This window comes from Macrotis lagotis, chromosome 2 (assembly GCF_037893015.1).
Source record: "Macrotis lagotis isolate mMagLag1 chromosome 2, bilby.v1.9.chrom.fasta, whole genome shotgun sequence".
NCBI classification, from domain to species: domain Eukaryota; kingdom Metazoa; phylum Chordata; class Mammalia; order Peramelemorphia; family Peramelidae; genus Macrotis; species Macrotis lagotis.
In genome coordinates, this window is record NC_133659.1 from 197,762,732 (window position 1) to 197,779,559 (window position 16,828).

The window sequence follows — 16,828 nt, forward strand, 5'->3', positions numbered from 1 at the left end:
GAATATAGATAACCCTCAACTTTAATGTTGGTCAAATGAATTAATGACCTTTAAACTGAACTATCTATCATCACCAGTGATGAATCACAAGCTTAGGTATATACACCAGTTCCAAATCAACCTTGTGAATAATTATAAAGCATCATATTAGCTCACAAATCTTCCTTTCCGGACAAAAGTGCTCAGACAGTAAAGTAAATCAAATCATTGCTCTTTACAAATCCTATAAAACTTCTACTTATCCAGGGCAAATAACTATTTTCTGTTCACTCTCATTCCCATCCTTGCACCAGGGACTAGGGATTTTACTGACACAATGCCAGGCCTTGGATAGAGAAAAGTCTGACTGTTTAGATGGATGAGTGGTTGTTGGCAAGGTTGATGAGTATCCTGCTGTCACTCCAAATCATGCATTGGAATTCTCCCTCCTAATATTCCCACCAACCCAACATCCACATACTACTAAACTGACCAGCGTAGGACCCTTCCATATCTGTCCTTATGGGTTTTTTTTCGTTAGACTCTATCAAACTCCTTATTTAATGAATCTTGCAAAATATGAAAAGCCCATTTCCTCTATTATCTTAAAGGCTACCAGATTTTCTAAGTATCTTTTGCATAGTGCTAAGACCCCTTAATGAATCAAGGTAAAGCCATTAATAAGATGGGAATGCTATTGGAATAGAGAGAATAAGTAAGTTTGCATTAATTTCCCACCCAGAAGGGTGGTCTCTCAGGGACAAGAGATTCTTCCTTTTCAATCTTTCTTTTTATTTTTCCAAAGGGCTCTGGGAGCAGGTGAAGCATGTGGCTGGGAGGATTGATCACAGTCCCATGGGAAGACAGGATCTACAGCCGGGACCCAGGCTCAGAAAGCATTGAACAAAACAGACTAATGCCAGATGGCCATGTGGTAAATTACCTGGACCTAACCCACCCGATGAATGGGACTTTTTTCTCCTTCCTTTTTCTCAAGATTTTCACCCTACTCTGGATGCTCTGTGTTTTTGTTTTTTGTTTTTTAAAGAGGCTCTCTCTTTGGTTTTCTAGGGTCTGACAGGCACAGACCCCAGAGCTAATCTTTGCACATGTTAAGAGAAAATAAAAATTTTAAAAATGCCATCTCCAGCAGGACAGGTTGGGCTGATCTGAGCTCTCTGCCTGATAACAGCAATCACTTTTCAAACTGTTACTTATGATGGGATTCCTCAGTGTCTACAAGGTGAGAAGTATGAGGCAGGACAGCCCCTTGTGGTCTCCTCTAACTGCTCCCATCCAAATTTGACATCCCCCTTTACATGCTGGTGAAAAGCCATAGTTTTAATGAGGATAAAGCAGTAGGCTGGGTCAAGACTAGTTTGGAAGAGGCTTTTGAACTTTAAGCACCTGATAAGCTGCCCAAATAGCAGCCATTCATTATTGTCTCATTTTTTTCCAGAAGGCTGTTCTGCTTAAGAAGCATTTATGAACAATAGATTCAAAACCCAGTCTCTTTGTAAAGAGGTTTCACCTGGAAATACAGTCAAGTGATTTTTTTGTGAACCAGCAACTTGGGCAAGGCTTGTTCACCAGCTCTAATGGAGTCTCACAGAAGTCTTTGAGGCCATCCAGCCATGATTTTTTTTTTATTTTCTTTAGTTGTAGGAATGAGAAGTATTCTTGTTTCCTTTGAAATAAGAACAGTTTCCTTCCCTCCCCCACAACTAGCCACACCTTTCTTTGACCTATATAAGGAAAAAATGCAATCCAATGAAAAGCTCATTAGTACTGCTTTTCTTCCTCTTATTTTTTTTTTTTATCAGAGTAGCACTCTGAACTCATCATACAGCCATTGATTTTGACATACTGATAGGCAGGCTCAATCTTCTTGTTCTACAAATGATTGGGATGCACTTAGTAGGATCAACTACCCAGCCTTGGGACAATTTTACATTTTCTGTAGAAGGCTATTAAAATCCAGGCTAATGATTTTTTTTTTCTGTTGGGGGGCTTTTACAAAAAAAGAAAAAACATGGGAAGGGGATTCTCAGAAGAAAGAAGAAAGTTATTTTCTATTTGAGCTATCACATTCTTGTACCTGGGAAACAGAATTAGTAGCACTCTTCTTGTTCTCTAAGATGGTCTACATCATTACCTAGAAAGCTCGCATGCATACTTTAAGCTGCAGAAAATATGCTTCCACCTCCTCTCCCCTCCCCTACCTCCCCTATAAGGAGCCTGAATGCTCCCTCCACCTCACCTTAGACTGCCAAGTGTTAAATCAAGGTAACTTGGTGATGCTTGCTCTAAGTGATACATATTTTAAAAGCAGTCTTTTCATACTTACGTATTCTATATTAAAAGTGGTAAAAAGGTCATGTTTCCGGCGAGTATTCCAGTAGCCGACTTAATTATTTAATAATAGTACATTGATTACATTGTAATTATCCTTGCTGTAGTCAGGTATTAGTATCCGATGGAAATTTCCTACAAACCTGCTATATCCAAAGTTTTGTAAAAAGTTGTAGAGGTTGTTGATCTTTTTGATTTTATATTCTAAAGAATTCTCTTTTTATAAATATTATTTATTATACAATGTATATACCTTTGAGTTAACTAAGATTATATATTATATAAATATATTATATATATATTTGGAGAAAATATATTTCATCATGCAGTTTTTTTTCTGTTAAGTCATTAAAGATAAGGTAAACAAACTTAAAACTGACATGTGGTTACAGTCTATGTACTTTACAGATGAACTCACACAAGGCAACAATATAAAATTTCAAACCTCAGCTTTCTAGTCCCTGGCCCCAGCTCAAGATTCTTTCCCCTACTGTGCCTTTGGAAGAATGTTGGCTTTTTGTTTTTATTTTTGTTTTTTTTTTTTTTAGGTTTTTTGCAAGGCAATGGGGTTAAGTGGCTTGCCCAAGGCCACACAGCTAGGTAATTATTAAGTGTCTGAGGCTGGATTTGAACTCAGGTACTCCTGACTCCAGGGCTGGTGCTCTATCCACTGCACCACCTAGCCACCCCTGGAAGAATATTCTAAACATAATTTCACATAGTAAAATCTGAGCTACTAACAATGTAAAGTTACCAGAGGCAACTTTCTGCTTAAATAAATTCAATTTACATGATTTATAAGTTGTAAAATTGTTAACAGTGAGTATTGATTAAATTTACAGAGCTTGATACATTTTATTTACATTTCAGCCTGGACATTATATATTAGATTAGCAGTATCTTCTGCTAAACTGAAATTTTGCAGACTGATTTTTAAAAAATCAGATATCACATTTCCTTCCATAAAAAGGAGAGCTATATTCTGGATACTTTCAGGACTCCCTGTCTCATCTGAAGCTGTTTTGGTTGGAAGTGGACAAGGTGGGAGTTTTGATGGGTAAAAAGAGAAGACCTTTGAGTCAAGAATGTACCATAAGGAAGTGCCATTGGACTGCCAACCAATTTAGTCCCTTCACAAAATGTTCTCAATTTATAGTATATTGGGAATTTTATGAGGGAAGTCCATGGGAATATAATATTTGTTTTGCAGGCATCTTTGATAAAACTGGTATATTTTACAAAATGCTGGTCTTTAAAAATGTAAATATCACTGTAAAATATCACTGTTTCCTCCAGGCCCTACCACAAGGAATAAGTCATAGAATGAGGATGATGACTGGTGAGTGGGAAATGGCATTCCAGGTCTCTTAATTTCACAGAAAACAGGATTTGTAGACTGACAGTTAAGAGTAGGAATTCTCAGTAGGTGTATTCCAGGTGAATGGGTTTGTTTTTTGGTTTGAAATACCAAGTTTAGCTAATTCTTATAAAGCATGAGATTCAATAATTCAGAATGGGGAACGGTTCTTCCCATTTTTAGACCCAGTTGCACAGTTCTACCTATAGCAACTCTCTCTGAAGCTCAAGTGTTTTAGTATTTTCATAATACTATTTATTTATTCTGTACTTTCTCTTATCATCAAACAACCTTTAGAATTTATAGTAATGAGGATTAAGGATGGATCAATATTTACCAGTGTACTCCAAAAAGAGTTTGGAGAGAATATTTTTCCATTCTTTTGTAATTGACTCCTTAATAATCAACTTCAATCAATTTTAATCAGACATCATGAGGATTACTGTGAGCTTTTAAGTTAGCACATATCCCAGAGGACAACTTGGGGGAAACAGCCTTAGAAGAATAAGGTGAAAGAAATGATGTTTATTTTTAAGTGGTAAAGGAGACACAGGATCAGGAGGAGGGCAAGAAGGGTGTGAAGGGAACACAATAGTTGTCTTATTTGAAAGGCTGTCATCCCAGAGAGAATTATGTTCTATGTAACCCCAGAGGGCAAAAACTATCAGCAGTATGTAGATGTTAGATATTATTTTGATAGAAGTTCTCAATAATTGGAACTTTGCAAAAATTAAATGGGCAGGAGGTAGTTGCATCCCCTTCCTTCCATTCTTCAAAGCAGGCTGAAATCATTTGGACCAGTGCTGCCAAGGCAACCACAGGTGGGACTCAAAATTCAATAAATCTAGGAGTTTTGTAGGGCTTGAATTATTTGACTAAATACAGTAGACTAATTTTTAAATTTTGGCCCTTGTCAGGAAAAAAGATTTAGTGCTATAAAGTACCCCTGCTACAAGGCCTTAACATAAGGGAGGGAAAACCAGATCTATCTCTTGATCTCTCTCTCTCCTATGAACTGATGAAAGGTCAGTGACAAACTGCAGTTTACCCTGAGGAAACTCACCATGTTCTAGCATCATAGGTTGAAAGAACTAAGAATACTAAGAATATAATTTTCCTCATGGAAATGGCCACAAAGAATTAACAAAAAGAAAGGAAATAAGATCTTCAAGAAAAGATAAAATGAAAACTAATTAGAAGGTTCACTTCTACGTTATATCATTTACTATGGAAGAAAGAAGGGAAAATAATGGGAGAAGTGCAGAGAAAAGAAGCAAAAATGATGGAAAAAGGCATGGAGAGACAAGGAAATGGTGATGCTAAGCAGCAGAATAAATGGCAATTTTACATACTTTTTTTTCCTTGATTGATGATGGAAAGTAAATTAATTGGTGGGGGGATGGAATTATAGTTGCTATTGGTGATTCTCTCCTGCCTCTCATTTCATTCTCCACCCCCCTCTTGCAAAAAAAGAAACCCAATAAATGTTTTGCAGGGGGAGAGGGTGTATGATGTTCCTGTTCATCTTATGTTCCTGAAGTAATACAGGATTGAGACTATGTCAATGGCCTATCTCATCTTGCAAATTTTATGCTATTTCTGTTCATGTAGTAGGGATTCTTATTGATCAGAGGTGATATTTTTAAAAATTTGAATGCTTTGTCATAGAGCACAAACACCCAGTGGGTTTATTTCAAGAACATGGTCCTGGCAATGCCTGACAGAACATAAGCAGTTGGATATATTTTTAGTGTCTCAATTAAAAATTCACAGATAACATTATTATTACTGGTACAAACCATTCATTGTTTCCACTGCTTTGAAGAGATTTACAAGCAGGTTACCAGAGAAAGAAAAAGAAAGAATGCTTCTATCTTTAAACTGGATTTGTCTTTACCTGAGACTATGGTTTTTTTTGAATAGAATGTGTTCACCATCAGTTGTAGTCAGATACTAAAAAGCTAGGTTTAGTGAACTGTTATTGAAGCCCAAAGGAGTTTCAAAATACCTGCATTAAAAAAAATGTAAGGAGATTTACATTATTTTAGAGATAATTATACTTTATATCCAAGGGTGTGCTAGAGCCAGTTCCAAAAATTTCATGAGAGTTGATGGTTAAATTTTTCAATGTGTAAATATTTACTCCCTGGAAATGTGCAAATGCTACAAATCAGGGCTTGATTTATTGTTTTGATGCTTATCTAAAGTGAAAGAAAAAGAAAGTGAAAGAAAATATTAATAAAGTGGATTAAATGGCAAAGTGTGTCATACATTCTGCCACTGCCCTCTTAGAGCTGGTTGTTAAACAATTATTAGCACATCACTGGTTATATCCCTTTCTATAGTAAAAAAAAAAAGGCTTACCAAATAAAGAGCTTAAGTCACTGACCCAAGAGTGAAGAGTGAGGATTGAAGGGAAGTGTGAATAAGGTAAGAAGTCATTCTCCTTTTTTGAAGTTTTAAAAGAAATCTGATAGAAATCATTTGATTGTTCATCTGGGGAGGAAGCTCCCTGTTGGACTATAAATAAGTTGTGTGCTGGTTAACTTCAGATTTGTAATTGCTGGGTTCTTGCTTTTAAGCCATTCTTAGGATACTTCATCAAGCACATTTCCAGAGAAATCAACAGTGAATCAAAGTAGTTTGACTTTGAGTTTTCAGATGCCGTTGGACACTCCTTAGGGAGATTTAGAGAGAGACCACCTCCGCCCCCCCCCCCCCCCCCCCCAATGCCAAGGCTTCAGGTTGTCCTAGGAGAAGTCTAGATCAGGAACAAAAACTTCTGGGATGGGATGGTCTACATTCTAATTTGGTGACTTCGGGTTTCAGAGGTACTCTGAAGGAGTTTACACATACCACAAAAAAATGCAAAACAAGTAATAAACCCACTCATATCCCCCAAATCCCAGAGGGACCCCAAAATTTACCATGAAAAGTTCTGTGAAGAGCCCCAAGGGGAAGGGTGGAACTGCTTAATTTGTATGCTTCAGAGAAGGGTATGGTTCTAATTAAGAAGTTTCTCTTTCTAATTTCGTTACTGACTTATTGCATGGCCTCTGTACCTCAGTTTCCCAATGGGAAAAATAAAATAAAGTACTTGCAATTTTATTTGTAGTATACCTCTTTTATACTTAACTTGTGATTGATAGTGGGGGAAAAATATAACCACACTTAAAAAATAGTATCCTTACTCTATTCTCCACCCCTAAAGAAAGACTGAACTAAGTAGCTTCTGCTGGTATCTTAATTCTCTTCACAACCTAGTCAATAGACTACCCAACTACTTGAGCAAAGTCATGAGGCTGACAAACTTTTCCAAGTATAGGTGCTATTTATTGCATCCAGTCATTGGCATTAAATATGATATAGTTTTCAATATATCCTTGGACAAAAGCACAATAAAAACATTTACCTCATTTAACCAGAGACATTAAGTTAATATAATATGTGCTGATTTCCTGGGAAGAGGAAGTTGCAAGATTTTACACAGAGAGGGATCACCATGGATACTGGCCACTGGAAATCACAGATTTTCACAGTACACATCACTTAAAATGAATAGAGGATGAAAATCCCAAAAGAAAGCTGATGACATGCATAAGACTGCTAAAAGTCTACCCAGCAAGGCTGGAGAATGGTCTGCTTTCCCACCTGGAGGACAAATCACGCTGGGGTTGGAAGTCTGGCGGTGGGTTGGCCAGGCCAGCATCAAACTCTGCCATTGGGCTTGGGTTGCTTGTCCTATGAAGGTAGGGCTGATGGAGAAAGTGGCATGCTCTGCAAGCCTCATTACCAAATGAGTTGACCTAATTAGACACAATCTAACTCAGTTATCAGAAAAGCCATCAAAAAGAAATTAGTTGATTGCCTTGCCTCTTTTGGAAGAAACAGGCAGATGATAACTAAAATTTGACATACTTGCTACAATGAGATCAAAAGATTAGGGGAAAGGGAGTATTTTTGGATATTTCAATTAATAAAAATAGCATATTCCCTAGATACTGCATAGTATAGATCAGCACTTTGGTAGCTGGTTCCAAAGGAAGAAAAGCTAGACTGTAATTTTAGTTTTCTCATTGGGGAAAGAAAAATTTAGGGATTCTAACAAACTTCATGGTGCACTAATGAATTGGCTCTTTTAATGTTGAACACTAATTAGCACAAAAGAAGTTTCTGAATGATTTTTAATAAATCATTACTGTTTAGGGTAATACACTTTCCCACAAATAACTCTTACTGGTTTTTAACAACCATTTAAAGTAGTAATAGGCTGAATTTCTCCAAATCAAATAAATAATATTAAGGGGAAATTCTGGGTTTTCAACACATTGCTGCCTCTATAGTGATATTCTGTTCTCCTACCAGGAAAAATATTCTGACTACAAATTGCAAACTTCATTCAAACAAACAAATAAACAAAGAAAGAGAAAGTGTGAAATTCAGATTCATATATGTATAGGCAAAGGTAATAATGGATATTCTGGAAATCTGTAATCTAATCTTTGTCTTTGACATCTAAATACATCAATGATACATAAAGAATCACATCCCTCTGAGGTTCCATTCACGTCCCACTTCTTTATGATGATTTTGGTCTCAGTTAAACAAGCAAGATGTTTACTTGCAATGCTCATTAAATTTACTGGTGGTATATGGGGCAGGACACTTGAAATGTATGTTAGCAAGTAAAGTACATTCCTTCCACACCTAAAAACTGAGTGAGAATGTCTTCTCTTGATCTGCACAGAAACAGAAACACAACACCCAAGCAACCTATCACCTGCCACAAAAACACCAGAGTATCTAAGACGAGGATAAGGAATGAGAATATATTGCACTACACATGCAGACAGGGCTTATGGAAGGTAGAGTTGCATTTCCATTTGTCCAGTGCCCTTGAATAAGATGCATGGTGGTCATCTTCACCTTGGTCACTTTCCTTGGTCACTTTGTACTGCAGACAGTCCACATTCAATCATAGTCAAGGGGATTACTGCAAAGAAACATGAAGGAGACCATTACTAGACTGATGGGACTATCCCTCATTTATCACATGAACCTTCCCAAAAGCAAACCAGTAAAAAAAGTCTTTCAGAGCTTTTCCTTCCTATAACTGCAGTGGCTATATACAGAAAAAGCATTTCAAAACAGGGCAAGATCATATTCACTAAATATGCACCATTAGTTTTTACTGATAACAAGTTTAGAGACAGAGGTCAGGGAAAACAAATCATCAGCAAAATATTTGTGTTTGTTTTTTGATCACACCTAAAATGATAGCAAATACTTTTGGAAAGAAATACAAGTATGGCTGAGAATTCTAATATGTAAACAACAGCAACTATTAGAAACATGGATGCAGCAGGATTAAACAGAGGCAGCTATCAAAATGTAAGCTGGGTTGACAGCTTTAAATGTATCTACTTACGCCCCTTCTTCTCTTAAGAGTGCCAGGAATTTTCTCACACGGTATTCAGGATCCATCTAAATATAACAGAAAAGAAAAGAAATCTAGGTTAACAATATACTGTACATCAAGTAAACTATATACTTATTTCATCCTAAATAAACACTAATAGCACCATTTCAGTTACCTTCTGACTGACCAACGAAGCACCTTGTCAGGCTTTTCTACATTAATATGATCTATAACAGACTACCAAGTTATTTTGAAACAGAGCCAGGTCTTCAAACACAGCTTCCCACATTCAGGTCTACAACAGGGTGCCATTATTTTGATCGGTTTAGTTGCCCACACAAAGAACTTCAGGAGTTCTTTAGCTATAGCCAGCATAAGAAAAACATTACATGCTCATAAGACATGTATAAGTAACTTGGGCAGGTGACCATTAACAAAGAACTCAAATTAAATACATTAAACTCTTGGCCTAGAGTCAGGAAAACCTGAATTCAAATCCAATCTCAGATACTAGCAAGTCAATGAACCTGTTTGCCTCAGTTTCTTTATGAGGATAATAACATCCACTTCAGAGGGTTAAATGCTTAGCTTATAGCTCCTGGCATTCTCCATTCCCTCATCTAACGATTAAGAGAAAATCTCTTCAATCAATACACAGGGTCAGGTCAAAAAAGGGGCAAAACTAAAACTGAAACAAAACAAAAGTACTACTAAATCTGAAACAAAACAAGTTTGAATGATAACTTAATGACCAGTCATGAAACTGAACAGAAGACTTATGAATCACTCTGTCATGATCAACAATTTCCCTTCTCTGGGTCTTAGTTTCCACCTAAAAAGAGGGGTGTTGTGAAGTTGAAAGCAGAAAGAAGGCCATTAGAATTCTTCAAGAAAAGAAGCGGGGGGGGGGGGGGGGGGGGAAGCTAGGTGGCGTAGTGGATAAAGCACCGGCCTTGGAGTCAGGAATACCTGGGTTCAAATTCCATCTCAGACACTTAATAGTTATCTAGCTGTGTGGCTTTGGGAAAGCCACTTAACCCCATTTGCCTTGAAAAAACCTAAAAAAAAAAGAAAAAAGAAAAGAAAAGAAGCAGAACTTAAGATAGTTCTGTTAATAGTCACATCACTGATTTCCATTTTTAACTTCTATAAAGTAAAAATAAATTTCCCTACCACTTTCCACTCATACTGATCTAGCAGAAATGTCAAATGATTTTGAAAATGATCACATCAAAAATCATTTCAAGTGCTCCAAGAGGAGCTTGGATTGTAAGAAACATACCTAATTTAAAAAAATGTTCTAGGACAAGAGTCTGATTCCCCAAGAGGGAACTCCCTTCCCTTCAGGAACAGCTTTCTGGGTACAAATGCAATTGAATTTCTTTTTAAGATTACTGACTTTTTCTATCTCAGGAAACAAGAAAAAGAGTTTCATATGCATCACAGTTGAGAGGTCATACTACAAACCACTTAGGAAAAGTGTGACTTTTTAATAAAAGAAACATTCTTCTTCCTTAGAAATAAAACTACATGTGACTCAATTGTCAAATTTTTAAAAAATGAAATTGGCTACAACTCTGTTGTAGTCAGTACTTGCAGGTCTTTGCCCATTAAATATATTTAATATGTGTGAGCAATGACTTACTGACTTGCCTGTAGCTATGGAATTAAAAGTCAAGAGAAAGAGAGGAAAAAAGTAATCTAGATAAATGACTTTATTCCCTCAGGTGACATCTAGTCAGAGCAGATCCTCAGTACTGTGCAAGTTTTAACAGAATTGTGTATGGTGAACAGAGAGGTAACATGACTTATATTCTGCTAAACTACATGCCTCTTCACTTAGGTTCAGCCTCTCTTAAGCAGATCTAAAGAGAATTCATTCAGCTGCACGAAATCCATTTGACATGAAGGAGTTCAAACCTAGAGGTCTATGAAATGTCAGTTGGCTGAAGATTAGGCCCAAGTGCAACACTCTTCTTTTTACCCCAAATACATAAGAGGCATTAACTTGATCCCTGACTTGGAGGCATCAAAGGAAGAAGGTGGGGGTTGGGGGGAAAAGAGCTACATATTTTTCTTTATGCAATGATTTTTTTTTAAGTTCTGAGACTAAAAAATGAAGAATGCAGCTGAGCACTCTGACAGATTTATCATCTTCCAAGAAAAGAGCCAATACACCTGTATCTATACCTTTACCAAAAAGAATCTTGAACAAGGTGATTAGTCTGCAATTTTAATTTACTACTGCAAGTAAATCAGTTTATTCAAAAATAGCACAGTTAGTATTTTAATTCATCCTCCAAAGTTTAGATTCCTAAAACCATACATTTAAAGTAATCAGCAGGGGACTCATTTTTATAATGTTCATATTTTTCTCTAAACATTTGTTCATGAATCCAATGATGAATTTCAGATTTCTCTTTTCTTTTAATGAATTCTCAATTTTTTTTTTTAGGTTTTTTTTTCCAGGCAAATGGGGTTAAGTGGCTTGACCAAGGCCACACAGCTAGGTAGTTATTAAGTGTCTGAGACCAGATTTGAACTTAGGTACTCCTGACTCCAGGGCCGGTGCTTTATCCACTACGCCACCTAGCCACCTCACGAATTCTCAGTTTTTAAAAATCTGTTTTGCTGTGAAATATATTGAACAGAAAAGGCAATTAGGGATGCTATTCTGAAGATAAGGTGGGAAAATACGAAAGGTCAGGTAACAAATTGGATTGGAAATGTTGGCTGGGCTCAACATCCAGAGTGAGAGAAAAAAAAAGGCAAAGACCAAAATTAGGAAATTTCTTTCCCTGTAAACTAAGTACTGGGGACAAGGCTTGCAATAGTAGAGACAAAGACAAAAGAGCTCCAATTCTATTGTGGTAGGGTTTTCATTGAATTCTTCTAGAATATTCTTCACTTTAGTATGGTATAGAAAGAGCATTGGGTTGAATCCAGATAAGGTTTCATGACGTTCTCATGGAACCACTGAACTATTTTATAGATCCAGTACTGTACTGTATTGAACCAGTCTTGAATGTTTGTTAGAATTCATTTGTAAATTTATCTGAATAAACTCATCCTGTTATTCCCCCCCCCCCCCAAACTTTTGGGAGTTCATTTATGGCTTGTTCTTTGTCTTTTTCTGATATTGAGTTATTTAAATAATCTGATTCCTATGCCAATCTGGGCATTTCATATTTTTGTAAATATTAATCGTTTTCATCTATGTTACTGATTTTGCTGGCATATCATTGGACAAATGGTTTCCTTTATTTCATTTTCAGTTGGGAATGTTCCTTTTTAAGTTTTTTTTTTTTTGCAAGGCAATGGGGTTAAGTGGCTTGCCCAAGGCCACACAGCTAGGTAATTATTAAGTGTCACATGAGGCCAGATTTGAGCTCAGGTACTCCTGACACCAGGGTTGGTGCTCTATCTATTTTGCCACCTAGCTACCCCACCATTTTTAGTTTTGATAAGAACAATAGGGTTTATCTCTTTTTAATGAGACAAGTTAACTTTATTTCATGCTTTCAATGGTTACTTTTTACTTTGAACATTAGCATTGGGTTACATATATAAAAGCTCAGCACCTTAGAAATATGCAATAATAGACCTTGTACCAATGTCTTACAAGAATAAGCTATATACAATACTTCACTGCAGCAGGTAGGCTACTTCTTTAATGAGATGAGTTGATTTTATATATTTCATTGTTTTAGTTCTAAGAATTTTAATTCAATATTTTCTTTACTGCTTTCAGTTTTGTTAATATTTTCTTTGATTTTCAGAAATTCTCTGATGTTTTGCTGAAATTTTTTGATTTGTTGCTCTTCTAGGTTTTTTTTAAATTATATGATCAATTAATTGAGGGTTGTTTTTTTTTTTTGGATGATGAAAGCATTTAGAAGAAGAATTGTTAATTTAGGGTCCATGTATAGATTTCAGGAGATAAATATTTTCACTAACCTCTAAATTAAATTTATTATTTCCTTCAGTTATAAATGTAGGCAATAAGCATTATTCTGAGAAGGGGTACAAAGGCTTCACCAAAGGATTCCAAGACATGCAAAACTTTAAGAATTTCTATTTCAGAGATATAAATTTTCTCTTAAATTGTTTTTAGTGGTCATGGTATGTAGTTGTGGCTTGTAGTCTCTTTGCTGACACTTTCTATCAAATCTATGCTTTATCCTCTAATACATGCCTTTTTAGAATTATTTAATCTCCAATTAAATTTTTTTGCTTATTTGTGGGGCAATGGGGATAAATGACTTGCCCAAGGTTACATAGCTAATAATTATCAAGTGACTGAGGCCATATTTGAACTCATGGCTTCCTCACTCCAGGGCCAGTGCTCTATCCACTGTGTCACCTAATTGCCCTCTATCAAATTAATTTTTCATCTTCTCTTTAAAGATCCTTCATTGAATATAATTTCTATTGCATTTATTCAATAAAGAGTCTAGTATTTCTGCTTTTCTGTATTTGTTTTTTTTTTATGGACCAATAAAGGATCTATCTTTGTCTATCATCTCTAATTTCCCTAAAGTTTTATTTGGGTGTTTAACTTCTTTGTTCTTTATCTTTTTGTTATATTTATCTAGTTCTGAAAGGGATACATTGAAGTTGTCCCTCATCATTAGATTTACTGAATAATTCTTCCTTCAAGTTTATTAACTTTTCCTTTACATAGTTAATGCTATACCAGGTCTCTCTGTGTATAAAAAATATTTCTGCTTCATACCTGTAAAGTTTTTATACACAATAGTTCTGCATATTTCATATTTCTTCCATTAGCCTTCCTTTTTTTGAATGTATATGAAACATAATAGATCCTCCTTCTAGCCCTTTATTTGTATGAATTTTTATGTTTCAAATGTTTCTTGTAGACAAAATATTGTTCTACTTTCTAATCCATTCTACTATATCCTTTTCCATTTTATGAGTGAATTCATTCCATTTGCATTCATGAAGAATGTAGATTTTTGCATTTCCTTACATCCCATTCTCTTACATCCCTTGTACCCCCCCCTTTACAAAGAAGGTAATTGGGGGGAAAGGAAGATTTTGTTTAATACCAGTGATCTTCAATTGAAGGGATGTTTCTGTTCTGCTTACCTTTTCTTCTCTTTGCCTAGTCTTCAATCATATTTTTCTTCTAGTTTCCTTTTTATGCTGTATCTTGTGATGTTGAAATTTAAGACTATTCTCTTCTCAATATTATCTTCTGTCTCTCCTTCTCTGTTTCCTCCTATTCCCCCTGCTGAGATTAATTTATTTGTACCCTGTTGCTTGTATATGTGGGTACAAGCATGTGTATGAATATATTCACCTTTCCTTGGTCAAGGTTCAGATAAAAATGAGGTTCATGGGATAATTCCCCTGGACCTTTTCCTTTATATTCTCAAAGTCTTCACCTTGTATGTCACTATTATATGAGAAACTAAAGTTCCTTCCCCTTTCCTCTCCTTCATTTAACAGAATAAAGTTCCTTCCCTTTTCCTCTCCTTTATTTCACAGTATATTCCTCTATTCCAACCATTTCCTTCTTCTAGGAACATAAAGCAGAACAGAACACTCCTAGACCTTCTGCCTAACTAATTTTGGTCTATCTATGATACTTGAAGACATAAAAATCCTGAGAGAAACTGAGAGGAATGTCCTCCCTATGTTAGAATGTAAACAATCCATCATCATACAGTCCCTTCTAATGATCAAATGTATTTACCTTTCTGTTTTTAATGCTCTCTGAATTTGTGCTTCTAAAATTCTGTGCAGTTCAATTATTTTTTTATCAGGGATGCTTGGAAGTCCTCTCTTTCAATAAAGTTTTATTTTTTCCCTCTCTAGTAATTTATTAAGTTTTGCTGGGTAGATTATTCTTTGTGGTAAGCTTTTATATTTACCTTCTGGACTATTACATTACAGGCTTTCCTCTCCCTTCTAAAGTCGTCTGTTTCTCTGAATGTGGCTCCTCAGCATTTTAATTCATCTCTTTCTAGTAGCTTCCAGTTTTTTTTTTCCTTTTGACCTGGAATCCTTGGATTTTGGTTATGGTCTTGTTCCCTCTCCTTCCTTCTCCTTTCCTCCCTGGCATATTACCTTATTCCTCCCTCCCAATTCCTTCTGCCTGACTTATTCAAGTTTATACATGATCTATGAAGACAAGAAAGTTTTGCTTTTTCTTTCTATAATAAGATTCATTTTTTAAACCTTCTAATATATATACCTATTCCTTGAAGTTTTTGTATTTTTGGTACTCCTTTCAGGAGGTGACTAATAGTTTGTTTTTACTTTGCCCTCTTGTTGCAGTTCTTATTTATGGGGCAGTTTTTTTATTTATGATTTCTTCAAATAATTACATTTGGATTATATCTGAATTGTTTTGATTTTATTCATGATGTTCAGGTAGTCCAAAGATTCTAATTATAGTAAAATTTCTTTTGCTTCTATTTTCAGTCTTTTATTTTATATCTTTAATTTAATATTTATTGTTTTCTTAAAGAGTCATTGCTTGTGGTTTGGCTCAAATTCTAGGGAGTTCAATTCCAGGGCAAGTCTTACCATTATCAATTTTAAGTATTAATTTTCCTTGCAAGGTTTTTCTCCTTAAGCTGTTAATTTCTCTAATACTGCATTTTGTATTCCTTATATTTCATTTCTTCCAGGTACTCCTTTATTTATTGGTGCTAGGATTTTCTTTTCTCTGAGGCTCTATTTAGATATGTGAAGTTATTACTCTTTTCCACTGAGTTTATCTCTTGGGTTTACCTCAGTCCTAGGTATTTCTTGATTGTATTCAGCATTTTGTTCTATTTACTAATTATCTCTAGCCTCAATTTCTGAATTGGGGCTTTGGGTTTGGATGCCATTTTGTTCTCTTTCTAACTCTTGCATGGGCAAATCCTGTTTGGTCCTGTATATGGTAAGACTTGATCCTGCTTTCTGCAGGAATTATTGAGTTTTGGCTCAGTTTCCTAGTGACTTTACTTAGATTTTGTCCTTGGACCCTTTTTGGTCTCATTCTTTTTCCATAGTTCCAAACCTAGATTTGGTTCTGCTGTGAGTCTGATAGGTCCACCCAGATGCTATTCATGGTGCTGATAGCAGGTTTACTGGGAGACCCCAAAATGCTTTGCTTCTGAGGGGTTAACGTGGACTATTTCTACTTGTGTGGCTTGGGATGAGTTTTCTAGGCCTCAAGTTACCTGGTGCTTTGCTGTCTGCAGTGCCTTGAGTGGGGCTGCCTGGGCACTGAATTTTGTTGGAAATGCACACTATACTGTCTAGTGCCAGCCTGGCTCCATCTCCTGCTGTTTTTTTGGCAGGCTGCCTAGGCACTAATCTCTGGGCACTGAACAACCAAGAGCTAGTCTGAATCCATGCTTTGGCTTCTGGGATTCTTTTGTGCACTGTATGGAAAAGTTTGTAACTATATTTTTCTAATTTTATCATTGTTCGTTCTACTGTAATCTTAATTTTTTTTTTCCCTAGGGTGTTTGTGGGTAAAATAGGCTTCCAAAGGTCTTAACATGCCATCATCTTCCCAAAATTCCAAGGCCAATCTTTTTAACATTAATATCTCTGGTGTTCTATGGTTGTGAATCATGGAGTATCACAACTTTTGAAGAATCTAAATTGAAAGCCACAAAGGAACAGAGTCAGCATGGAAGGGATATTACCATTACTGAACTGTGTTCAAGAAGCTGTATAGAGGAGAACAAAAAGAT

The 16,828-nt window shown here is 35.9% G+C and overlaps 2 protein-coding genes across 3 annotated transcripts in view; one reads left to right on the plus strand and one right to left on the minus strand.

Annotated features, from left to right (window-relative positions):
* The window catches only part of WNT3 (Wnt family member 3), a 96,239-nt gene extending 93,735 nt beyond the window's left edge, over positions 1 to 2,504 (plus strand). For both annotated transcript variants that reach the window (XM_074224389.1, XM_074224390.1), the window contains exon 5: positions 785 to 2,504. The gene's annotated coding sequence lies outside the window, so the exon portion shown is untranslated. The remainder of the gene's footprint in view (positions 1 to 784) is intronic.
* Positions 2,505 to 6,630: 4,126 nt separating this feature from the next.
* Positions 6,631 to 16,828, minus strand: part of NSF (N-ethylmaleimide sensitive factor, vesicle fusing ATPase) — a 205,881-nt gene continuing 195,683 nt past the window's right edge. Inside the window, exons 20-21 of the mRNA XM_074224391.1 lie at positions 9,117 to 9,172; positions 6,631 to 8,681 (exon numbers count right to left, since the gene is read on the minus strand). Of these exons, the coding sequence (XP_074080492.1) occupies positions 8,660 to 8,681; positions 9,117 to 9,172 (78 nt within the window). The 3' untranslated portion in view covers positions 6,631 to 8,659. The remainder of the gene's footprint in view (positions 8,682 to 9,116; positions 9,173 to 16,828) is intronic.